The sequence below is a fragment of the Dicentrarchus labrax genome, unplaced genomic scaffold (assembly GCF_905237075.1).
Source record: "Dicentrarchus labrax unplaced genomic scaffold, dlabrax2021, whole genome shotgun sequence".
Classification (NCBI taxonomy): domain Eukaryota; kingdom Metazoa; phylum Chordata; class Actinopteri; family Moronidae; genus Dicentrarchus; species Dicentrarchus labrax.
In genome coordinates, this window is record NW_026136723.1 from 9,080,176 (window position 1) to 9,107,535 (window position 27,360).

General features: G+C 40.3%; 1 protein-coding gene across 2 annotated transcripts; it reads left to right on the forward strand.

Annotated features, from left to right (window-relative positions):
• The first annotated feature begins 4,373 nt into the window (after positions 1–4,373).
• nt5c1aa (5'-nucleotidase, cytosolic IAa) lies at positions 4,374–25,427 on the forward strand. Of its 2 annotated transcripts, XM_051389919.1 has the most exons (7): positions 4,375–4,997; positions 8,950–8,994; positions 12,452–12,619; positions 12,723–12,852; positions 19,431–19,553; positions 22,191–22,375; positions 22,673–25,427. In XM_051389919.1, exons 1-7 carry the CDS (start codon positions 4,851–4,853, stop codon positions 23,027–23,029), a joined length of 1,155 nt encoding a protein of 384 aa, XP_051245879.1. In that variant the 5' UTR covers positions 4,375–4,850; the 3' UTR covers positions 23,030–25,427. The 2 variants fall into 2 exon arrangements, with proteins under 2 accessions (XP_051245880.1, XP_051245879.1); XM_051389920.1 differs by lacking the exon at positions 8,950–8,994 and having other exon boundaries at positions 4,374–4,997.
• Positions 25,428–27,360: the final 1,933 nt, after the last annotated feature.

Here is a 27,360-nt window from a genome sequence, read left to right on the forward strand (position 1 = left end):
ATCCTCACACACACACACACACACACACACACACACACACACACACACAGTGAGCCGAGAGTATGAGTCACCGTCTACCAATGATGTCACACTGCTGCAGTGATGTCACCAGTCATGCTGTTCTCATGGTAACCATGCTTAGGCCACAAGGCAGGGAGTACCTAAACACACACACACACACACACATATATTACGACACATATTTATAGATACGCGCAGACTCGTAATTCACGGAGAAATGTTTGATGACTGCGGAAATTAATTTGGCTTGTGGTATCTCATTTACTCAGCTGGACAGCAATGGAGAAATTATAGAGCACAATTAAATCACTCATGAAGATTGAGCTTTGACTTTATGCACCAGTGTGGACACGCACTTCCCACGAGAGACGGAAACACTAACAGGGACTTTTTGTGCTGAAAGGGAAGTCAATTTCCTGTCTTTCAAATGTTTTGTTTTGCTTTGTTAAAGGACAATAGCACTTCATTTAAACATTTGAATTCATGTGGTTTTCTTTCCTGGTGTGACAAAAGATCGTTCTAATAGGAGACCCCAGAAACACTGAATACTCACCACACTGCCATATGATAAAAAAAAAATAATCTGGTTATGAAAGATAAAGCTTACGTTAATTAATCCACAATCACAATTTTGGGTCTCAGCTTTCTGGTTTCAGTCCATTCCTCTGTTCGAACTGCTGGCTAAACCCTCGTTTTCCATTGCCCCTCCTCCAGCTATCCATCACGGATCAATATAAATCTATTCTGAGCCTCGCTGTGTTAGGCTTCAGCTCAGTGGAAAACCAAACATCACAAGTGCGCACGCACGGGCCGGGCAGCAGTGAAACAGTGAATCACACTGCAGCAATAGAGGTCAAGCCGAAGAGGTGCAGTTTGCAGAGCGGCCACAGGATGGGGCCGTAAGCTCAGACACTCTCAACTCTAATATCCTAATGTCAGTGACATGCATGCGAAGGTCAGCTGTTTAGTTCCCTTATGAGATTCTTGTGTCCATATAAAACAAAGCAACAGAGAAAGAGCAAAGGGAAGACATACACGGAAATATCTAAAATGATTTGGTGTAAAGAGGGTGACACACATTGGCTTTTATCTACAGAAGAACACACTAAGTCACCACCACACTGACCCATGAGGAAGCGGATGGACGTGGCTGCTAAGCAACCTTCCCTCACTCTGTGAATGTCCAGCTGACGAACCCTGTGTGGAAGAGTGAAGAGCAATGGACAGAAGAAGACTCCACCTCCCACTACTACAACTGCTACCATTACCACCAGTGGTTATACTAGTACTACTGATACTACTGATACTACTGATACTGCTACCCTCGTCCAACCACTTCTACTCAACTCCTTACTCCTCCTTAGTCTTGTTGTTATCAGCTATTATTTCATATCACAGAAGTTCATCATCAGAGGTCATTGTCACTGGCCCAGATATATCTAGAGAGGCATTCAACATTAAAGGGGCACAGAGTACCCGTCATGAGAAGCACTACTCAACTTGTGAAGAAATGTTCTATAATATCTTGTGTGGCCCTGAAGAAGCTTTATCAAAGATCCTCTCCAGACATGTATTACAACATATACATAATAGTCTGCTTGGAACAGTAATTTGAGTTGGATAGGTTTAATTAAAATCCTTAAAAAGGCACCTGCTCCTTTCACCTCATTACACTGTAGAAGTTGCATACCTGTACTATAGGGAACTTGATATCTTGGCATCTCCTGTTTCAGTTTTGATTCATTTCATTCATTCATTTTTAAATGTGTCTCTTGCAATCCTCCCACCTTTGTGGAAGGCAATACTAAATCGCTGCTCCTTAAACTCCTTTAAATTGTGCTACAGAAAGAAAGAAATGAATCTACAAAGCTTTTCAAAAGTAGTTCCAATAGCACTGAATAATGCTCATTATGTATGTATGTATGTAGATTATATAATTTTGACTTCTGCTGCTACATGTAGTACTACTACTACTACTAATACAAATATGTAAATATAATCAAATACCAAAGGACAAATGCAAATTATAATTAAAACACAAATAAAACCTTCTTCTTGTCTTCTACAGTGTAGGAAAGTCTATTGTTAGTATTCAGAGTCTTCAGCCTTCAGTATAAACAAATCAGATTTAACTTCCATTACCTTAGTAATTTTAGCAACTATTTGATTTTACTGAACTTTTTTCAACTTAATCAAAGGTGACTATTATTGGTCCTGATATCTCTGACCTCAATCACATACTCAGACCATGTGCTCAAATATTAAAGGACCAGTGTGTAGGATTTAGTAGCATCTAGGGGTGTAGTTGATTGCAACCAACTCACCTCACTTTTCCCTTCCTAAAGTGTAGGAGAAACTAAAGTGGCCATAAACACAAAAGGCCCTATTTAGAGCCGGTGTTGGGTTGAACTGTTCTGGGCTACTGTAGAAACATGGCATACTCCTTAAAAGGGAACCTGATCCCTCTGTAGATCAAAACTGATAACGAAAACACAACTCTTATTTTCAGGTGAATATAACACTAATGAAAAGAAATATTATGAAATATTATGAATATAATATTAGATCCTCCTAAACGTTACACACTGGACCTTAAATTGTGCATAGAATGAATTCTGTACTAAGGCACAAAACCGGTACATTTTCCGTGAGACAGCGACTGTGTAGATGGTGTAATTTCTACCTCGCATGAAACGGGAGACACACAGGCGATACAAAGTAGAAGCAGGTTCATTTTGGATAAATATTGTGAAGAAATCCAATGAAAAATTAGCTGGTATTAGGACTAATGCTCCGTCTGGTTGTAGAAGAAGAAGGTGACGCAGTAAATGTTGCAATCGTTATTTCCGGTAAGTGCACAACAGCTGTGTTCGATTTGAGACACCACACTGCTGAAATTACCGCACTGCGCAAGTAAGTACGTAGTGTGCACAGTGTACCACGTAGAAGTGTACAAACGGAAGTATTCGATTTGAGACACAGCACATGTTAACTGTCTTTTTGTGTTAGTATGCTAACATCTGCTTATTAACACTAAACACAAAGTGCAGATGAGCTGATGGAATTTAATAAGTTTTGCAATTAGTTTTTATTATTTTTTACCTGCTGATTGGAGCTTAAAGCTTCCTTGTACATTTCTATCTTAAATATTTAACTATGTATTTAGTGATATATTTGACTTGTCTGTTTGTCAGTTTCTGGGCTCCATAGACAAATATTCAAATTCCTTGTTTTATCTGACTAACAGTCTAAAACCCCCAAAACAATAAATGTGGTTACAGCCCATCAAATGCACAACTAACTGTTCACCATAAATGAACCACGTCCAACACAGATGTGTTTATCTGGTTTCACAGAAGCTCCAGCAGTGTTTATAGTCAGAGTTAAAGCTATGGCAATAGTTCAAAATGTGCTGCAAATATGAGTGAAATTTAGAAATGAATTATTAACTGCACTGGCCATAAAGTGAAACCAATATCCGGGAGTACAGTGTCAACCGGTCGCACTGGTTTGGACAAACATATTGCAGATATCATCAGGGATTTCAACTAACCATGGCGGGACGAAAGCATTCATTTCCTTGTGATTAAAAGATACATTAATTTGTAAAGCCACCTCTGCCAGAAACATGGCAACAAACCACAAAGGCTGTTGTAAATCGTGGCACGGTGCATGAGGAAGGACACTAATGGCCCTGTGCTTAACTCGGTGTACAACCTTGATTTTAAATGAAGGTTACATCCATTATCTGCTACCTTTAGGCTAATTTAACTACAATTCCCTGGTCAACCCCTCCCTTACTCACTCTCTTTCTCTCAGCCAACTATCTTGCTCAAATGACACTTATTTTTACTTCCCTATGCCTGTCACTTAGTATGCTTTTGTTACATTCCAGCAATTATGGATGACTAAAAACTTCAAATGTGTATAGTATAGAGCTACCATGTTAGAGAGAGTAAAATCAATGACAATAGGGATTTACCCTTGAAAAATCATGCGAAGTGTTAAAGTCAAATCCTGCCAATGTTTTACAAGTTTTAAAAATGTCTTTTGTTTATTAATAGGGTTAAATAATAGTCAGTCCATGTCGCTTATTAAAAAAAAAAAAAAAAACAATTTGCCACCAGATTAAATGGCTCATCATGATGGCTATTTTTTGCTGTGTACTTAGTGTGTGCCTGAACGTCCCATGAGCCTCTTGGGCAAACTGCACTGTCAACAAGAGCCAGCAGGGGGGTGGAGCCATGCTGAATAAGGAAGCAGGGCTGTGATTGGTCGGAGGGGCGACGGAAGGGCATGAACGAAGCCAGGGAAGCCGAGAGAGTGATTGAATGGGACAGAGAGGGAGGGGGGCACAGAGTGGGGAAAAGAGAGAGCCACAGAGATAGCAGCAGATGGACCGCTGCAACACAGCCTGCAACACAGCCTGCAACACACTTACAAAGGATAGACTGTATGTGTGACGGTGTGTATCCCAGAGAATGCTTGTGAATGGGTGAATGTTTTTCATGTGTTCTGGAATTGGACGCTGTGAGCAATAATCCTCTTGAGGAAAAAAAGGATACAGACAAGTGAATAGGAAACAGAAGAGTGAACACACTTCGGTTGCTTTCACAGGGCAGACGCAAGCCCCGATACCTACTGTAGTAAGCCTGTTATGTTAATGTGACAGGCTTACAGAGTATACATGCTACAGACTGTAACGGGACATTTGGTTCATTTGAGTCTGCCGAAGAACTAAACTGTGTCTTTAAAAGTAGTGAAGTGAGGGAGAGGTTGGAGGGCACCTTTGGGAGCACAGAGAGGGGGATTCTCTATGGTGAGGAGTGATGAGTCTGGACCCTGTGCAGGTGATGAGCGGACAGGTCAAGGAGCTCAAAGTTGCCCCTTCGTCCAACGGGGACAACAGAGCATCATGGGAAGAGAAAGAAGAGTTCGATCAAGACCACCTGGGCCTCACCACCAAGCCGAAACCAGTAAGTCTCACCGACCGTTCTTAAATGTCAGTGCATCTGTCAGTGTGTCTGTGTTTGTTAGCCATCTGGACTTATAGAGGGTGTTTTGAGAGGCTATCATCAGAGTGCAAAGGCCTCTGGTTAAGATATTTACTGGACAACACAATCCTTCCCAAGATTCCCCCCCCCAGTCTTCCTCCTGTTGCTGCGTTCCTCAGTTTAGTCCTTCGAGTCAGATGTTTACATCGCCCACGTGCAGCTTAAAGCGTAGCTGAAAAATGGGGGGCGGGTGGGTGCAGGGGGTTAGACGAGGTGAGAGGGAGAAAGTGAATCTGAGAGTTTTTGAAGCCACCGAGTTCGGTGTCAAACTCATATTACGCCCTGATTTCATTTCATTCATGTATGAATGGAATTTTAATAGCAAACACATACAACATCTAAAAGCCAGCAATTACCTGTGAGAGTGGTAGTTCACCTTCTCCTTGATGACCATGACATTTAAGATTTTAGAGGCTAGGCTAACAAGCTAATCTACATAATGCATTGTCTAGATTGAACTCTAGATTGTCATCACTTGACTTTTTCACTGGACACATCTTATTTAGTCCAATTAATGACAGCATTTTCACTCTTCCTGACATTAAAGGATGATGTATGACTAAATATGAGTACGAAACTAAACTCCTAGCATATTAATAGGACAACGTACATGATCAATCAAAACACTTTGCTTGTCAATGACCGCATGCTGCAGGAGTGTTGTATGGAACTGGATCATGTGACAACTGGGTATTTTTAAGTGACACACTGCAGGTGTTCTTCAGTGAAAGTGAATTAGCAGCTAATATAGCAGACTTTGATTTATTTACCTTCCATAGTAAGGTTTTCCAAATAGTTTTCACTTACCTAGTACGTCCATAGTTCTGCCTCCAGAGCAACTTTGCTTCTGAGAAACTTCTGAGAAGTAAAAGTCCAGTTCACAAAAGGTTAACACGAATCTGAGCTGACAAATGAACTAGCCTCAGTGGCAGGGTTTAGTGCTGTTTATAGCACTGCCGGACTTCAATACAGTGCATAGGACGCCAGCATTTCCAGGGAATCAGGGAACAGGAAACAGAATTATTGTAATTATATACGTAAAACAAAAACACCTGACACTAGAGCTAAAAGTAGCTAAAAGCTGATCGAGTAATCTCTGCTGCTTCAGGATTATCGTGTCCACACTGGTGTATTCACAGACTGTAAACATCCATTAGTGCTTGACTATCAATCCAAATATCACTGCTATATATGACTGTAATAAAGATATGACACTGGCTTTATAGACAGCACAGATCCATCTCTGCCTTCATCTGAGTGCTGTACACTGGGGGGGTTTAACTGTGCTCTCATGTAAAAATACCGTATTTAGAGTAAGACACATAACAGCCTTAGTGTATCCTGCATGTGAATATTCAGCAGAGGTAATGGACCACACAGATTACAGGGCTTTTACTGAAATGAATGAGAGAACTGAGCAGAATAAAGTCTGTGCCGTGATTACATCATTTTGTTTTCGTGTTACGTAGCCCACATAGTAGATAGTAATAGATGTCAGCACATTAAACAGTCAGTTATCTCTTGTTAGATGCTAAATATGTCAAAATTGTAGCATGTTGGTGGACACAGATAAATGGTAAATGGTATTTCTATTCTAGCAAAGACACATTTAATCGTGACTTTTTATTTACTTTATTTACCTCAAAATATTTGACTCCAAACGGTCTCACAAAAATTCAATTCACCTAATGACGCGTTTTCTGTAGAACTTTTTAATGGATGACAGCCCCCTTATGCATAAATGGCTAACTAAGGAAATTAATATAAAAGATAAATAACAGATAATAATAGAAGGTGTTACATTTTCTTTTTAGTAATGGGAGCTTTTACTCAACAGCAGTCAGGAGCATCATTAATTGAAAAGAAAGGCAGTTCTAATTCACTTCTTTCATTTAATTTTAGTTATATCATTTTGATTAAGGGCCACTTCCAGGTCACTGTAATTAGGAAGCATTCATATTAAATTAAAGCCACTTCATATCTACATTGAGTCTGACGGTGAGGACCAAGGCTGGAAAAGGTGGAATAGTTGGTTTAAAGCAGTTATTTTTAATAATGAATAATTAAATAGACTGATGGAAAGAAAATAACTCAATGTTTACTTTTTCCCCTCATAGAACCAAAAAGACTTCCTACAGTAGTAACCTATACCCAGCCCAAGGAGCACTTCATTAAGTAACTCCATTTTGTGGGGCTAGGTTTATGAAGTCAGGTTACATTACAGTATAAGCACAGCATGTCCATTGTGTGGTATTTCATTATACTCCAGCAAACATAGCCAACTGTTTGAAAATCCCAGCAATAAAGCATAAATGAAACCTCTGTCTTTAAGCTTACGTGAAGCAGGGTTAAACAGCAACTTGTGTTTAAATGAATAAATAAGAGTTTGAATTTACTTTTTTTTTTTTTATCATACTCAGGTACTAGGAATAACCAGCTCTACACTGTAAAACAAGAAATGCTATTTCTTCATTTTTGTATCTTCTAAATGGGTCACCGTTAGCTTAATTAGTTAGCAAGCTACAGCTTATAAAATCTTTGTTTTCATTCTTTGAGCAGAACGTCTTATATGTATGATTCATTGCCCTATCTATTCACTTGACTGTAATATAGCCTTACTTTGCCTGTGTTTTTAGTAATATATCAACAGTTCTGTTATCTTTTGTGGCGTTACAAGTGCGGTTCAACTTGAATGAGGATGAACATATGCCTGTATTTATGTGGACAAATGCCATATACCTTATCATTTTTTTCCCTATAAGATGCACAAAGCAACACAGATCAAATACTATGACTAAATAAAATGTTAAGACTTAATATGTAACCAGACAACATCACAGCAGAAGTGTGATAATAATAATGTGATAAATACTGGCCTGATTTCAGACCAACCCGTACATTAACATTGCTGTTACTGCCAGTGTTCAGTCACACTCCTCTGTTACCATATCTGCCAAGACCTGAACAGACTGCATCATCACTGGCCTTTTACTTATCTATAAATATCAGCCCCCCCTCTCCCCACTGCAACTCACCCCCGCCCCGTCATTTTCTGCTCACATTCTCACCTCTTTATTTTCCTCACCGCTTCTCCCCCCCTGTTCTTTCTCTCCCTGTCTGCTCTCTGGAAATCCCTTCCACCTCTCCTCTTTTGAATTCTCGGGCGGACGGGAGGGATGTCTCACAGCCTCAGATATGTAAATAACTGATGACTCATGGATCTGGGTTATGCACAGATACAGGCCCTGCTGACCTGGCAGAGCTCTGACAGGATTAATATATAGAGTGGGGAAGAGAGGAGGGGAAAGATTCTGCAACAATTCCCTTTTTTGTGCCGCACAGGACAACAAGTGGGGTCGTAAATTCCTAATTTCAGCGTAAAATAAACATAAATATATGTTTAGTTTTAATGGCCATCACACGAATCAATAAGTAGGAGGTGATCCTGCTGGTTCCTGCGGGATCCTGCGCAGAGGTACCGTGTGACTGATGCATTCCCAGTGGGTAGGAGTCCCACTGAGAGAGGGCAGGCTGTTAACACTACCAATATCAAATCGCAGCAAAGAACAGGACTGTCTGGGGATCACTCCCAGACTGTGTGACATGTTATTCATGGAGTAAACTGACTCTAACGCATAAGCTGCCCCAAAGGTCTCGTACATCTGCAAGGCTGTCTCTGAGCAGTGTTCGTAAAGAGACCAACGTTTCCCACTGCTATTACGCAGCAGTGTGTGTAAGAAATACCCATCATAACAGGTCAATATACGCATAATTAAAAGACAACAACAGATGCAGTATTTTTGGGTGGATTGTCAATGAAACTCAGTTGTAACTGAATGTTGTCTGAATAAAAACAAACTGTCATTTTGCCAAGGTGACAGGGAGACGAGCCCGGAAGGTGGAGGGAGGCATGTTCTTCGTAAGTATGTCCCATCATCATGCGAGGTCAAAGGTTGTGTCCATGGCTACTGAATGACCATCACCACTGCCCTTTCACCTTCTTTTAACCTTCCCCTGTGACGGCTGTCGATGTGCCTGCATGATCACGGACACACCCACTCTACTAACCAACAACCTGACCCGATGCATCGTCACGTGTGCTGTCATGTTGATTCAGGTTGCACTGGAAAGAGGCTGGACTGAGCTAATGAACCAACATGCTGTGTTCTAATCACTAGAAAGCCACAGAGAGCTACGGTTTGGGAACTCGTGCTCCTGTGAGCTTAGTTAGTTGTGTGAGGAAATGTGGCTGTTTGGACATATTTGTGGAGATAGAATGAGCTGTTTTTATCTACAGAAGCTGGGTCCTCTTCTCTGGAGTCCGTCGGGTTGAACTGGCAAGTTTCTACTGTAACCCAGAACGACCAATCCAAACACTGGCTCAGCCACCGTAGTTTCTCCTACATGTTTGGAAGGCTGAGCTGTATTCAAAGATGCCACTGAATCCTACACACTGGTCCTTTAAGGGCCATTGTTGCTAGGAGACATATGCCTACACTTATTTTTTCCTAACCCCCCAAATCTCAAAACAAAAACTCTCTGTCCTATATAGCAGTTTATTTCATTCACCTATTTAAAATGTGAAGCGCAGACTAACAATATGTGTTTGGCTGTCAGAGTCACTAATTTGTGGGAAATTATTAATTTCCCTGTTGACAGACGTTTCTTTCAAAATGTACACTTATGGGAAGAATTCTTTTTGGGCTTGTGTGATGGACACCATTGCTGTAATTACACAGTTTAGCCACTATGTCAAACTGGCGTCAAAGCCCAGTGCTTTTCCTGGGGGATTGAAATGACCAGACTGTCAGATTTTACAGCAGTGAGTAGTCCTGTCAGCACCCAGTGGGTTACGCTGTGTTTTAAATTATGTCACAGAGTAACATAGAAGTGTTCAAATCACAGTTGGGAATTGTGTGTGCTATAATGATTTTAGTGCCCAATCACACAGATATTTATATATATATATATTTCGGTACTAAATATTCATGGGGAAAACTAATGGGGGTTCCTATCAAGGCATAAATATAAATGAAACTGTAATGTCTTCTTCTGGAATGCCTAATTACAATTTTGACTAAGTACATGAGTCCAAACAAACAAAGGCAAAGTGCTACATTTAGCCTATTTTTAAGTATTATTTTTACCTTTACCTCACTCACACTTCTGAAGGCCTGTGTGTTCATTTAGCTTTGTCCTGACAAATAGCAACCTTCACATGCAGCCTGAGGATAAGCTCCCTCTCTCTCTCTGGTGACAAAACAAAGCTATCATCATGACATCAGTGTGTGGTACAAACTCTACCTTTACATACGTGTGTGTTTGCATACACTGCAGACATATGCAGGCAAACTTACAGGAAGGCCATGTGTTTCTTTGTGTCATATGGGAACATTCTTTACCTGAGTAAACGTGTAAACTCGTAAACTCAGAAGAAAGTAAAACAAAAGACACATATTGTATGTACAGTACACTGTGACATTTTTTCACACTTATAATTTCAAGGCAACAAATTTCTTTGATTTTAAATTTAAGTTTTAAACACATTTTTTTAAAGTTTTGCTGACCTCTAATCTTATGTTGAAATGTTTTTTTTTCTTCTTTAGAAAAACTTAAATATTTTAGTTTTAAAAACAGAAAATGTTGTATTTTGTTTGTTGTTTTGTGTTATTTTTTAAAAACAGTGAAGACGATTTGTCATTATTTGGGTGCTTGCAAATTAAATAGTTGCAACTGAAAATATTGAAAATAAATATTGAGTTTTCTCAACTTTTGTACACGTTTTTACAGTGCATGCATGCGTGTATTTATATGTGCTAAAAAAACATGGATTACAGAGAACTTTGCAGACAGGAGAAATTGCTAAAATTGGATTATGTTTGATCATATTGAACCTTTAATCTGACTTAGATGTGGGTCAGGATTAATCCTGACGAGGTGTGTGTTTGTGTGTGTGTTAACAGGTAAGTAGGTGACATGTCAGCAGGCGGTGCTGTAGTGCTGGAATGAGGCTAAATAGAAGGACAATGGCTCAGTGCCCCTGTCAGCCTGTGGCCTATTTACCAGCACACAGCATCGGGCCATGGACACAAACATGCATATGTCTTAATACTCCGAGCTCCCACTGCACACACACAGAATGAATGGAGACACATATTAACTCAGAAGCATGCATTATTTATTGCTGTATGTGATTTTGACTTTGTGTATTTTATTTTTACAGTGAAGTTTGAGTTTTTGTACTTACTTTTGTACCGAACTATTATGCAATACAATAGTCAACATTATCTCTATTAATAGATTTATTTTATTATTAGATTATTTCAGGCAACATGCATAATTTAGCGCTTCTTTTCAAGAATACAAACAAAAGACACTTGCACCATACGTGATATACCGCGCAGCATATTCAGCCACACATTCAGGCAAAGTTGTGTGCACTGGTACAACCCTCACACATGCAAGCACATTATTGTACTTTAAATTAGTTATCCCCCTCCGGCCCCCTCGCCCTTCTCTTCCCACCACCCAGACATCATCTGAGCTCAGCTGCCCGCTGTGGGCACTAATGCAGGCTGCCCCCGTCGGAATGCCGCCCTCCTCCTCCCCCTCCCCCTCCCCCACAAGCGCTAGCACTCGAGCATCAGCAGACATTAGGCAACATGAGGCCGCTGTGCCATCTAACACTGTTCATTAGAGTTCTTGAAATAAGAATCGCACATGTACAAACAAAATCGTTGCCCTTGGGAAAGGTGTGTGCGGGAAATGTTTTACACAATATAATAACGCAACTAAAGCCTCCAGAATGACCACCGAGTCAACGAACAGCCCCTCAGAGTTTTTAAAAACAGGAGCAAATGTGTGTGAGCTCAGGCAGTGTATTGCACCCTTCCTGCCACTGTGAATGAAGCGTTGGTAAATGAGTGGTCATGTGGCCACACGTACGTAGTCTTCTTATCCCGTGATTAGAGATGACACCATTCTGCTAATGACAGATTTCCATTCATACAGTTTGTAGCAGCTCTAAGATCATTAAGATGTTGTAATGGTATTATAACAGGCATGCCACGAGTGTTTCTGCATGTAGCCCAGCATGTAATGTGTGAAGAACTAAAAAAAGGAGCTGCCCCTGAGGTCCCTTGTAAAACAATAACAGCAGCACATTATATAAAAAGGAAAACATTCAAGGTTTATTAGCGAGGTTTAAGTCTGAGGGTCGGTTTTGCACCACAGGTAAAAATAGGACACTTTTCACCTCTACCCCCCTTGTGTTTTCCAGCCATCATCTCATTGGGTCATTACTGCTCACTCATCCTTCCTTTTTCTTCTGTTCCTCCTCATCACGCCATTCCTATCTCATCTTTCTTTTTCTGCAGCCAAAGCCAGAGAACGCGGTGACCGTCGCTGTGTCTTCTCGGGTCATGTTTCGGACCGAGCGGGAGCAGAAGGTGTTTGAGCAGAAAGGAGTGGAGGAGTATCTTCGATACCAAATCGAACACGAGAACGAACCCTTCGCCCCGGGACCCGCTTTCCCCTTCGTCAAGGTTAAAACCACATAATAATACACAGACATGACAAATACAGTGCAGACACTGAATATTTAATTGGCTGTCTTGAGCTGATTAGCGGATTGTTGTATCCTGACAGGCTCTGGAGACCGTCAACGCTCGTCTGCGGGAGCTGTACCCACAAAGTGAAGAGCTGTTTGACATTGTTTTGGTGACGTACAACCATGCACACGTAGGAATCCGGCTCATCAACACCATTAACCACCACAGTAAGTCTAACAGAGATCGAATTACAGAGTAGATGTGGCCCCAAGCTGCTTTATACCAGGTATCTCTTTCACAGTTAGACAGTAAAGGCAATCGCAGGTCATCAGGTTAAAGCCTGTGTGTACAATTTCAAAAGACACAATATGGCAGACAGACGAGTGGCTTTAAATAGATTCATACCATTGATATGTTAGTAAGATATCAGATTTCAAACACCCACGCAGACACAAATCAGTCTGACAAGATCATTATGTCACTGTCCATGCAGCCAAACTGAACATGACACAGGTCACTGACAGTATTCTAAACATCAGCAAAGATGGCAAATACTTAATTGTTTAACTATGTATGAATATTACTTCAAAAATTTCTTACTAGAATAACACATCAGTTACGAATAATTAATTAGCTCATTTGATAACTTTAGTGCTCACAGTAAAATGAACTGAATTGAATTGTGGAGAATCTAACTAATCCAATGATGCGTACTATGTCCATATTGATAAAAGTTTAAACATTTATATTTATGTAGTCGATCTAAGCAGCTTAGAGAGCGCTCAAGTGTGCGACCCGGTGGGTTTTACACATCCAAAGAATTTCTATAAAATCCAGACCAGCCGACAAATTTTTTAGTATGTCAAAACGGGAAACCCCCCTAGGCTAATAAAGGGGAAAAAAAGGGAAAAAGGGGCACCCCCTTTATAAGTAGGGAGTTTAACTTTTTCCACAAATTTAAAAAATTTTATTTTTTAATTTTTAAAAATTTTAATTTTTTTTAAAATAAAATTTTTTTTTACTTTTTTGTTTTTTTTTTTTTTTTTTTTTTTTTTTTTTTTTTTTTTTTTTTTTTTTTTTTTTTTCAAAATTTTTTTTTACCATTTAGGCCCCCTTTTAAAAAAAAAAAAAAATTTAAAACCAGGGGCCCCAAAAAACCCTTAAAAAAAAATATAAAAAAAAAAAAAAAAAAAAAAAAAAAAAAAAAAAATTTTAAAAAAAAAAAAAAATAAAAAACAAAAAAAAAAACTAAAAAAAAATTAAAAAAAAAAAAAAAAAAAAAAAAAAAAAAAAATTATTAATATTTTTTTTTTTTTTTTATCTTTTTTTAAAAAACCTGATTTTCTCAGTGGGAAAAACACAAAATATGATTATTTTCCAAAAATGAGGTGCAAAGTGGAATATTTGGGATGAGGGTATTAGAGCCTTGACTAGGTCAATAATTGATAACAACATTGATTTGGATGCATTATTATTTTTGGAGCAATGTTAGTTTATTCGCAAAAATTTACAAGTTTGAACCTGGGGACCCAAAATGGTCCCTCATAAAAGTGTCACAAAAATGTCATATATATATATATATTTTTTTTTCACTTTCACCGCATCAAATCTTTTCAACAACTTCAGACCTAACCAAAGATATAAAGTTTTTATAATTTTTTAAATATTTGTTATGTTTTTATGCCCTTTTTGTCATAAGATGTCATGTGTATTGTCTTTTGCCTGTGTTCACAATCAAGGCATGAACCACTGATTTGAGGTGCATTTTACATGCATGTGCTCTACATTTGGCGCACTTTTGTCCAAACCCTTCTACACTGTGGGCATAAGACACACTGCCTCTGCTTTCTGGAGGGCCTTGGCTGTGGCTCCTCCTCCTCCTCTTCCTCCTCCTGACCATGGACCTGGCTTCGGGCTTGTAGGACCAGGCTGGCTGTAAACGGTCCTCTGGGCAAATGGCAGGGACTCACCATGTGTGGGGGACCATAAGATTTCCCCATTTTTTTGGTCTCCATGGAGCAGTGTCATCTTCCATTGCCTTTAACTCTAATTCCTCCTCCTCCTCCTCCTCTTCCTCCACTGAGCTGCAGGGCACTGGCAGGAACCTGGCTGTAGTATAGCCTCCTGCAACCCTGCGTCCTCATATGGGGGATATGATATCATCAGACCTAAACCCTGTTTTCCCTGTATTTTGAAGGTAGTGACTTAGTTTTATTAGGTATTCGTGGGAAAAGCATTATAATATGTCAAGATTACAGTATATCAAAAATATGTGGTTATAATGGGAGTCAATGTGTCCAAGTCGGGCCCGAGGTGAAAGGTTGTAGGTATAGGTGCAAATCTCCTATCCTATACACCTTACGATAGAGGGGATCATGGAATTTTAAAAAATAATAATAAAAAACAAATCCTGGCCAAGTTTCATACAATTAGCCTTTAAACTGACTGATATATTGTGAATCAAACAAGTCAAAAAGGCAGAGTGTACACGTTTGGTCCCCCAAGGTGCCTCGAGGGTTAAAGCAGCTACAACGACAAAAAACTTCCATTTTGTGTTGATTTTGGTGACCCCTGTGTTTTTACTGCCTCTTTGACTGATTTTGAGTGAATCCGATGGCATTAAGAATAACTACATAGAAATAGCCAATCTTCTTGGTGATGGTCTTGTTTGTTTATGTAGGTCATTTCATAACCAGTGAAAAACTCCTCGTAGTATAAAGCGATACTAAATCAGGACAATAAGATGTTAAGACGCACATTGATGTAATGAGATAATCCAAGTTGGTCAGGATACTGAAGCTGACGCAAGCTCAGCCGAGAAACAAACAACCAAGTGTATGAACAGCTGACTGACAGGATCCTTCCCAGGGAAATCTCAGACCCTGTGATGACATCTTCCTCACAGACCACTTCCTGTTCAGCTCCTCGCATGTTTTCATTTCCTCAGAGCTTAAGGCTGGGGTGAGTTCAAGATGACCTCCTTTGGGACGTAAGAATAATCCGAGAGGCCCGAAACAAAAACAGGTCTGAGCGGAGCCACCAAAGCAACACGCCGCCCTCCAGATGCTTTCCTGTTAGATCTCTCTGGTGGCTCTCTGCGTGACGGGCACAACTCGTTCAAACAGTCCCCTGACCTCTGACCTTTCCTACAGATCTAAAGGAAAACACAGCTTCTCTGATGTTACAGCAGTAAGGGTTTGCTGAGCACCATCCCTGCACCGTCGGTCAGACACCTGGGTGACACGGTGATGAAAATGATTAAGAAAGAAAACATTTGTTTACTCCTTAGCTTCTCACAGTTGAAACTGAATCTGGCCACCATTTAGATACTCATTCATCTTTCATCAGCTGCTTACACTAGCTATTTCTTACAGCTGCACGATGAAGCCTAAAGCTTCTCACCTTGCACTGGCTGGGGACAACTATACTGTAACAGTAGTCCATGGCTCTGAATGACAAGGTGCCCGCCAGAAATTTCATGCATCTACTTTTATGCTTCACACGACCCCAAGGGCCGGGATGACTGACAGGCCTTGTAATGTGCTCTGTGCGCAGAAAATTAAGATATGATGTGATGACATTATCGTTCTCTGTGGAAATCAAAACTGCAGCCAGTCGAGACCTCATACACGTAGGCAATATGCATAATATCCTACACGGACACACACCTAGCTGCTATGAGAGTGCACACTGAAGCTGCTCGTTCTTTTTAATGTGACAGCAGTGTCTGTGCAGTCCTGCTGGTTTCCTGCTTTCCTATTACCATGTTTTAGATCTTCTGAACAAGCAAATAAATCATTCAAAGATAGATGATATGAAAACATTTTTGCAGGGAGGGAATAAGGATACAAAGACATCAATGGCGAGGACATTTTCCCTCGACTGACTCCCACGCTTCGGCAACCGTCTTAAAGCCAGGGGACGCTTGATATGATGACGTACCGTGTAGTGCGGGGGTCAAACTCACCAGGGCCCGACCACAAAGCTACATAAATAAATCATTTTAGAAAATCTGTGGAGGACAGTTGGTCCTTTGAATGATGGCAAGTTCACTCAGGGAGTTGAAAGAACTGTCTCTCTGTTTCTCTTAGTCTCCATCTGCCTGTTTATGAGTCATATTCTGACTATTACTTCTTTCAGAACTGCAGTGCACAACTTTGCACTGCAGCAAATCCAAATAACAACAAAATCCATCAGGATACAAGAGTTTCCTGCTGCTGAGTTTAGATTTTTCTGACCGGAGTTCTGTCTCACAGCTATTCAGGAGACAGTTTGTTATCCTCAAGATTGTTTTTAAATGTTCTCTGTTTGCTTTCTTTCTCATAAAATATTGAATAGCTTTCACCTCTTCCGTTTTTTTTTAATTGTTTTTTTTTTAATCAAACAATCTGAGAAGGGGGCTTTGGTTCATTTTGAGTGGGGAGCACAAGTTCACTGTTGTTTTTCTACTTACTTGGTGTCAAACATTCACTGTTCAGTGCATCTATGCCCCACAAGTCCTCAGACTTCTTGTTGATTGTGGCCTATGCTACTGTGTACTATGTTCTTTTGTTTCAATGAGCTGCTGGGGGGAAGCTAGCTGTTACCACCATGATGAAGTTAAAAATTGCTATGAAGGTAAATAAAGCATGGTGTAGATGTGTGTTAAGTTTGATGGATTAAGCATTGAAACTTACAGAGGTCTGCACCTTGCTCCAAGTTAGAAAAAGTTACCGAATGTCTTTGTCCAAAACCACAAATGTAAATGCTATATATAACAACCAGTAACAGGGTTCTCTGCGCGCCTTCCAGCAAAATGCAGCTGAATCAGGTGCTTCTCAGTTCAAGGACAACTCAGTTGCAGAAAACAAAGGAGAACTGGAGCACACTGATTAATTCACAGGGGCGTGGCAATTGGACACTGGTTTTTTAATACATTTGAAATCCAGTTCAACCAATTATCCAATGACACCTGTACACCTGCTCTTGGTTTTTCAAGTCATTTAGACTTACTGAAGACACAGCAATGTTGAAATCTTCTAATCAGTGTGCTCCAGTCCCCCTTTGTTCTCTCTATATAATATCCATCTGTAAAAAAAATGAATGAATGAATATGTCTCAGATGAGATCTGTGATTGGGACATTGCTTCACAAAGACAGTTTCCTACCACTTTCATGCCTGACTTGTGTTTATTTGTGGAAACAGGAGCCCCTTTGTTGTTGTCCACATTAGCATTCAAAAAGACCTCTGCCACACAGCAGAACAAAAATAGCAAAATCTCTTTGTCTTCATCCTCTTTCAGTTGTGACACTGCAAAGCTTCGTGTGAAATATTGTTTACTGAGTGTAAAGGAAGGAAGGCAAAGAAAGATGAAAGAAAGAAGAAGACGCACCTTCAGGGTTAAAGGGACACTCCAGTGATTTTACGTAAAAAGAATTGGTGGGTTCCATTTACCTCAGAAATCTGAAGTTGGAGTAAAGTACAAGTCGGAAAACAAGGTTAGCCATTAGCCAATGTTAGCAATACCAGTTGATAGTAACACATTACACTGTATTTTGCTCATACAAACATGACCGCAGACAGAAGTTGGACAGTACTGATTTAATGAGACACAAAAGACAGAATATTACTACAGTTTTCAATTAGTTGACATACGGAGCAGCCATCTTGGATTAACAAGTTGTTACAGTTCTTCCAACTTTCCTAGTTTGAAATCCAGCTTCAGAGGGCGTTACAGTTTAAATGGGATGTACCATTTGAAAGTATACATTTACAAAAGAAAATGTGGTACAAACTGGGGTTGTGGATTTTGAAAAAAAAAAAAAGGCATTTACCAGGCAGAGAGGGTTTATTAAACTACTGGTTGCATTATGGGAAATGTTGGATGCGGCTGATGTGGTGTGTGATGCATACAAAGGAATAAAAGTCTTCTGCTGCACCAATCTTTTTATTGAATATATCTCTCACAAGTCCTTCATCTTTATGGAAGTGCAATAATAAATTGCTGGAGTGCCCCTTTAATGTGAACAAAGACTAGTGCAGCTTTCATATAATGCCATAACCTTGCAGTCTCTCTTTTCATAATACGCTCACTAATCTCCCACCCACACTAACCTTCACTTTTACTATATCTCCATCTGTCTGAGCTGTCACCCACCTATTCCTGTTCCATTATAACCTTCAACGCTTCTCAAAGCCGTTCTATCACATCTCCGTCCCAACATAGTCTATCACTTTACTTCTGTGCCCTTTCTTACAGTCCCCCATCTTCCCTCTGTTCCATCATAAATATCAGCTAATTTTACCTGAACAGCTTTGTAATCGTGGATCTAATATCAGTCTACTCTCGTTCCTCCAAATACCATCTCTCTGCTGCTCTTTGGATCAGCCCACAGCAGTGAATTAGGAGCCTCCCTCGGCCAAAATGCAAACAGATACTTTCCCACCAGTCCTAGTTTCTTCTGCCTCTGATCTTCACAGCCATGCCCCTCCTACAGCCCCCTCTACCCCTTTTACTTAACCCCCTCTTTGGACCCTCTCCCACACTCTTGTAAGTTTATCCTCTCACCCTGTCCTTACTAACCCCAATCTCCCCTCCACTTCACCCCCTGAAATTACTTATCATGAACTCAATACAAAGCCACAGCTCCCAGCTGAAATAAGGACTTTTCTGTTTTGTTTCTGGCTCTCGCGGTCTGTAAAGATACAAATAAATACACGTAACAATATTGTAATGCATCTGTAATGCTGCTAATGTACCAATGATAAAATGGCCGATGTACTGAAACCGAAAACCATGTTGCTGTTTGTTCCTCTTGTCCCCAGATTTGTTCATTGAGAGGTTTTGTATGACGGGGGGAAGCAGTCCTATTGGCTACCTGAAGGCCTGGCACACCAACCTCTACCTGTCTGCTGACGCTGACAAGGTCAGGGAGGCTCTGGCTGAAGGTGAGCGCACGCACGCACAGCCAACAAAAGTAAATAAAAAATAATAAATTAAGTCAAAAAAACAAATTGAGATGTTAACATTTGTAAAACATTGAACCAGTTTAGACTATCTCAAAACTAGAATAAGGGCTAATCCAGGTTTTTGAAACCAGATTGGCAAATATGAACTGCAAACATAACCTGGCCATAACCAAAACACAAGTGTGAATCTAAACCAACTGTGTGTTTGCACGCTTTAGTCCTTTAGTAGAGATGGAATGTCTTTCCTTCCAGCTACCTATTTAGTTTTATTCATTTCATTACTGTTTGAAAATCTATTTGCAAAGACTTGGCTTGCTTCAAACATGCCTATCTAGCTATTACAGTGATAATAACACTGTAATAAGTGCAGTTGTAAGGGCACAATGATTGAAAAGTCTGAGAAAGTGCTTGGCTTTTTTTTTTTTCAAATAAATGTAATTTCAGATAAATAAAATGTCAGTGCTGCCATTAAACTTCAATTTAAATGGAAAATATGTATGATGCTGTTAAATTCTTACACACACACACACACACACACACACACACACACACACACACACACACACACACACACACACACACTGCGAGTGCCAGTATATGTTTTCTGTCCCGTTTGCATATTGAGTAGCAGTGACTGACGTCTTCCCCGGTGCTGCAGTGACATTACCATAAACCAGCACATTGATGCCAATTTCCTGTCTTTGTATTTTCTTGATGGATTCTTGCGTGTCAAGGAATATCAAGACATACACTTAAATGGAACACTGGCATTGCTCTGACTGTGGTTCTGAGTATATATCAATATTTGTGAGGAAATACAAAATGTTAATATGCTCTGCTGACAGGGAGTCTGAGAGAGAATATATTGATGTGGAATTTGTGGGACTTGAGGTGACAGCCGCTTCGGAAGGTTTAAATTTGTTCAGAGCAGCACATTTCATGCTGCATTATTATTGCTGTCAAAAAGGAAGAGCACATTATGAAACTGAGCAGGCCAAGTGGATACAGATAGAAACCTAGAAGAACTGCAAAGAGGAATGAAGGAAACTAATTACAAATAAAAATGTGTATTAGCTTAGTTGACACAGAATGCTTTAGTTTTTAAAAATCTTGATTTTCTAGCTATCGCAACCAGAGAACAACATATTGAGTCATCTACAGTCTCTGTGTGTGTAGAGGGTCAGAGGGAAATGAACTGGAGTGCTCATTGATCACAGCGTGGCCACGTACCTCTCAAGGTGACTTCAGGGACATTCTTCATGTGACTTACACGCTTAATGTCAGTAATGCAGTGACTCTGTGGGAAGTGCACTCCCACCAACAACCCCCTACCCCACCCAAACACACACACACACACACACACACACACACACACACACACACACACACACACACACACACACACACACACATAAAGATACAAGCAAAGGAAATGTCCTTGACATTTTACTTGAAAGGTTTTAATTAACTGTGTAGCCATTTGTTAATACTTCCTGTGAGCTGAAGGCCGTTTCTTTACTGGACCTACAGCTTGAAGCAAACGTTCCTGATTTTATCTATTTACAGCAAGGACAGAAAACAATGGAGTGAAGTGACCTTAGCAAGTAATGTTTCTCTTTAACTGATTCTGATCATATGAAGTATACCTCTAATATTAAGTACCTAAAGTGAGGTGTATAGTGAAGTGATGTATTAAAGCTGGTTTAATAAGATGTTTCTGTTCAGTTGCTTTTCATCCACCCAGCATGTGATGGTCGAGGTATTTAAGTATCTGTTGGATTTAGTTTAAAGAAAAGTTGTTTGTGTGTTGATTGAAGCTGGGTTTACAGCAAATGTGAATTAGTTTGCAATGTCTCAGTTCAATTTTGAAATTCAAGGAGCGCAGACCAAAATGCCTCTGGATAGACCTACAGCCCATCAGAGCAACAAAACCTGTGATGTTAGTTGGTAAATTAAACTCATCAAATCCTCTCAGAAGTACGGCAAACACATCTTTCTTATCTGCAAAAGCTTTAAATGCAGTTTTTTGTTTTTTGTTTGGACAAAAGCTACCATCCAGTTCATTTAATACTGTCAGAACAACAAAAACAGTTGGTCAGTGGAATCCCTCAACGGCCAATAAGGTCAAGCTCATCCGTATAGTCACCGTAAGAAACCACCCACAACCCCCACATTTTAAATTAATGGTTGTGACTGGGACTACCCGATCCAGGACTGGTGGCAATCTGTCTAAATGATGGCCAGACATATCTGCCATAGCAAATAAGTATAGGTTTTACCTTAGGAAGAAAAAAGGTTTTCTTCTCTTGATTCTGATTCTAACAAGCTACAGATGTCAGCGTATCTATAGGGTTGATTTTAAAAAAAGTGAGGTAATGTAAAGTGATACATGAAATCTGGCTTTACCTTAGAAAGCAATGTTTCTACTCACTTTATTCTTATCCAACTAGCATGTCATTGTCTGCAGTCATCAAAGTGCCTGCAGTTTAAAGTATCAGTTTAATTTAAAATGCAGTAAAGCGAAGTAGAGTTTTTACAGTCACCACCCTTGAACTGCCTTTTGAACCCATTTGAAGTGCATATTGTTCAACCTAGTCTCTGTCTGTTTGCGTTCAGGCATCGCCGCAGCCACCATGTTCATGCCAGAGAAGCTGACAGAGGTGTCAGAGTCCCAGCTAAGGGTGGCATTTGATGGCGACGCCGTCCTCTTCTCTGATGAATCGGAGCGCATCTTCAAGGCCCACGGGCTGGACAAGTTCTTCGAACATGAGAGGGACAATGAGGACACACTATTGGATCATGTAAGTAGTTCGAACTCCACACTTTACATTGCTATTCCCTTGCACCTGTAAATGATTATGCAGATGTTTATGATACAAATAAATGTCATTAACTGATTATACCATTAATAAATTATGCAAAATGATACGATAAATGGTTTCAAATGGCATTGGGATTCAGACAGTCAGCTGGTGCGCCGTTCTATCAGACAGCAATTTATGAATTTAGCATTAAGCTGTGCAGGCTAACATTAAAACATGGAAATACAGACACTGAAACACCAGTTCTGCTTCAAACTCAGTCTTCCTCTCTGGTAGGGTCCCTTAAAGGGCTTCCTGGAGGCACTGGGGAAGCTCCAGAAGAAGTTTTACGCTAAAGGCCAGCGCCTGGACTGTCCCATCCGAACATACTTGGTCACAGCTCGTAGCGCAGCCAGCTCTGGGATCCGGGCGCTGAAGACACTCAGGGCCTGGGGCTTGGAGATTGATGAGGCCTTGTTCCTCGCAGGAGCACCTAAGGGCCCCATGCTGGAGAAGATCAGGCCTCACATCTACTTTGATGATCAGATGTTTCACGTGGAGGGAGCGGCCGAGATGGGCACCGTCGCTGCCCATGTCCCCTACGGCATTGCACAGAAACATAACCCCAAACAGAAATCCAGTGTGGGGAAGTAGCCAGCAGGCCTTTTAAGAGGCCATAGGCACAGCTATCCAAGAGAGGAAGGATCGGATGGAGAAACATCTCAGAGAACAGCAAAGTGAAGTTGTGAGGTTTCAGAGAACTTGTACTGAATTGTATGTGGAAATGTATCATTTCCATACTGTCGCAATTGTAAGATTGTTTTATCACATGTGAACTGTCTCAGCTTACTATGTTAGGAGTTAGATTCAGGTCTGGGTAGAGGTCAAGTAGAGGTCTGGAACCTGAGATGACCTGGATGCCAAGTGTCCCTCAGCTTTACATTTCAAAGCCTCAATCTACTCAACACTTAAGTGTTTCGCCAAGTCTTGCTTTAAACAGGAATTTCGAAGGTGCTTGATTGCCATGGTGACCTGCCATTTCTCTCACTACTACTTGTCTTCATAAAGAAGACATCTCTTCAGTAAATGTGGGAGGCATCACTGATATTTATAGGCCTACTGTTTAAGTAAAGCACAGAGACTACACTGTATGTCACCAGTAAATGAGCCATTTAAGCGCAATGCAGCGGTATTATAAGGTTAAAGATTATAGTGATGTACTGTAGCACAAGAGTCATGATTTAAAGTTTATGTTTCAATCATTTTACACAGTTTGATTTCACAGGAATGTAAAATTGTTTGTTTGCAACCATACAAAATGTGTTGTATATTACTGAATATATTATCTGGTGTTAGTCCAAAACAAATTTAGAAAGCCATAAGTTTCAGTTGGTGCCTTAGTTTCAATGGAGACACTATTTTTAGCCAGTTTAGCAGTGTGGTAAGTCCAGTATTTTGGTCCAGGGTGAAATATCTCCACAACTATTGAATGGATTACCATAACATGCAGAAATAGAAACCTAGTGAATTTGGTGGTGATCCCCTGACTTTTTATGTTGCCTCGCGGGTTAAAATTTGAACTTAAAGTTTCAGTTCATAACAGAATGTTATTTGTCTATAAAGCCTAAGTACACCTGACGCTGACGACGCACAGGGAAGACTGATTAAAGTTGAGTGAATTCTGACAATTCTGTTGTGAATTCTGACAATTCTGTTGTGAAATCTTCCTAAAATAGCTGCTTGTTGTGTGGTATATAGCCACATGGCTTTCTATAAAAAAAACAGGTGAAAATTTGTGAAACAGGTGGAAAGTTTTTTTGCCACATTTTTATAAAATTCTGTTATAGTAATATTGTCCAACATACACAATTTGCCCTTGTGCTTCGATAAATTATTCATTACTCATCTAAAAGAAAACAGGAATGCTTTTAGTGCTATTTAAAACATGGGGCAGGGGTGCACTTTGGTCTTTTGTGGGCAATATTAGTATTACAACAACAACAAATTATCTTAGATGAGAAAAGAATAGACAATTATCCTGGCAAAACTTTGTTTGTCATTTGAAAAAATAAAAATGAAGGTACTTACTAGATTATCTAAGCCTTTTTTAACCCCAAAAATGGATCACCAGAATTTGTTTTTATCACTTGCCTCTCGGAGCTTCTGTACTTGGCTCACTCAGGCTGAATTTTTGCTCCACAATGGTAATAAGAAGAAAAGCTTTATCTCAATGTTGAATCCATCCATGAATCTTGCTTTCCAGTGTTTATAATGAGTATTACAGCCTTAATGGCCTTCTATGGCTATTGTTGTTTAAAAGCAAACCTGGTTGCTGACATGAGGGCATTACAGCCTCTTCACAGGGTGCTGTGGTTTCTTACCAACTGAAGTACCACAGTAACAGAGGTTTAGCAAGCAGCTAGGTTGATTTTACTGCCCTCTCCTGTGCATCACAGTTAGTACAAAGTCACACTCTGCTAAGGTGGCATTGATAGTATGGCACTGTAAAGTTTCACCAGTTCAACTACATCTGAAAATCAATACCTTGTTACAGTTACAGTATGACTTATGTTTGATTGAAAAACATAGAATTTGTCTTTCATCGACAAAATGGCTGCAATGGCCTTTTGAAAATGTCAATCCACTACACATCCCTCGCCACTGCTTACAAGTCCTTGGAAATCTTTCACCTAGTGTACATTTAGTGATGCTTCATTACACCTCACCAGCCTTCTGAGGGCCTTGAAGCTCAGGAAAGTGACAAGCAATCCACCAGTTTAATTTCACAGCCAAAAAACACATAATTAAACAGATGTGGCTTTTGGCAGACGTTGGCCCTAAAATGATGGCTGAGTCATCAGATTGTAAAGTTTCAGCAGGATCAGTCAGAGCAGTTTGGACTTTGGGCTGACATTTAGGTATAGATAAACACAGATGAAGCAACGTTTGAACATTTAACAACCAGTTTATGATGACGTTTTTGACACGGATGAAAGAAATGGCTTTGCAATAAGAAAATGTACATGAACAAAAAATAAAGTTGTAAATTATAGTACTTGCTTTTCTCCTTAATGACAATAGTCTGAGATTGAATGAGTTCCATGATGAAACATGCAGGATGAACACATCATTCCTGCACAGGGAGTCACTGATGTGCACTCCTTCACTCCACCATAGTGTGGCAGCACTGGAATGATAAATGACCTGCTGAAGCAACTGGTCTTTATTCACCACATGCTGTTTTTATCTAGGATGAAAGCGGATCACTTGGCTTGATTCATTTAAAAAAAAAAAAACAGCACATTAAAGTGATCTAAAAGGATGTAAAATGTCATATTTACATATTTTCTTCTTACATACCTTTCTCATTTATTCTTATTTCCTCTTTTTGTCATGTCCTTCCTTATCCCCCCCCCCGTTAACACTCATTTATCAAACTTCACATTGAGCTGAATCATATTGCTACCCACACTTCCCCTCCCCTATTCACATATCTGTGATAAATGTGTTAATATTCCCAATCGTTCCCAGCTGAATTGGATCTTCCCAGCAGAACCTGGATAATAAAAGCCAGAATGCGCCAACATCCAGTGCTGGTCTATCTGGAGCCATATTGCTAACAACACCACAGGGACTGTCCCTGCTGGGAAACAGTGATGGATTGACATTCATGTGGATTTTATAAGCTCCAAGCTCCAAGCTCCAAAACAGTGGGCTGATGTAGCTGGCAACACACAGTAGAGGGCAGGGGCAGATAGATAAGATATGGCCAGCTGGTGAACTCTGTAAAGCCTATGCACAGTTCATAATGACACACATGTGCAGGCTTGCCAGCTGTATCCATAAACAGACAATAACCATCAACGTGAATGGGGAATATTGAAAGAGGATGGCTCTGTGCTTCACTATGCCAGATTGAAACGGTGCCTGGGGATAGAAATGACCATAACAACCCACCATCCTGCATCTTACAGATACCGCAGTTAGTAGATAAATGCTGGACGGTGCTCAAGTAAAGAGGAGATAAAAGAAAGAAGAAGAAATTGTGGATCAAGGTGATTCTTTTCTTTGGGGTATATTTTCATTTCAGGTGCTATAACCCGTGCTCTTCGAGGCAGAGATGGTAAGATTGGTCGAACACTCCTGTGATGGGAGGATAATCATGCAAGTGCAAAAGTGCAGGCAAAAGGAGTGAAGAGTAGAGTTATTTCATAGATTGTGGATACGTTCCGCTGACTGCAATTGATGACCCAATGTGGGACATTATGTAACAGATCATAAGCTCAAATATAAGCAGTCTTACTGCCAGATGTGACCTACGGTAGTAGGCTGAGCTGGGGGTGGTGGGGGTTGCAGTCGGCCTTTAGCAGTGCTGGATAATGACACAATAAAGAAAGACAGTGAGAGAAAAAAAGATCAGAATAGAGAGAGTGAGGGAAAGACAGAGGCAGAGGAGAGCAGCTCTTGCCCCAAAGACACAGATAACAAGAGCGTTGTTTTCCTTCTGCTCAGTTACAAAGCCGAGTGGCACCCGTGGAGGGGGAAGATGGGTGACTCACTCCGTCTTGGCGGAGTCGCTGGTCAGACTCAGAGGGATTCTGCATTGGACCAGTCCACAAAATGTTTTCAATCCGTTCCAACACGCTTTCTGTCTGCTGTGCACTCAGGCCCTGTTGCTTTTTAAGTTCTTAAAATAGATGCTTTTTCTGAAAGTGCTGCAAGGTTTTTAATGAGGAATTGAGCTGAAAACACTCTGGCAATCATCTTCGCTCCATACAGTGTCACTTTATAAAAATGAAAAAGGAAGTCAGTGGAGTTAAACACCTGACTCGTGATTGTTATGCTAATTTGGTTACATTTTCTGTCAGATTTGTAATGTGCAGTATCCCTGGTGAAATCTATAATGCTGTTTCGTGTGTGTGTGTGTGTGTGTGTGTGTGTGGGGGGGTCTTAGTAAGTATTCATTAACTCAGCACAGGTTGCGT

What these genes read in the sequence shown, in the direction of transcription:
- nt5c1aa (XM_051389919.1), top strand. Translation starts at nt 4,851, where the DNA reads ATGAGTCTGGACCCTGTGCAGGTGATGAGCGGACAGGTCAAGGAGCTC. An exon ending in TGGAGGGAGGCATGTTCTTC is followed by an intron (nt 8,995 to 12,451) that starts GTAAGTATGTCC and finishes CTTTTTCTGCAG; the next exon opens with CCAAAGCCAGAGAACGCGGT. An exon ending in CCGCTTTCCCCTTCGTCAAG is followed by an intron (nt 12,620 to 12,722) that starts GTTAAAACCACA and finishes GTATCCTGACAG; the next exon opens with GCTCTGGAGACCGTCAACGC.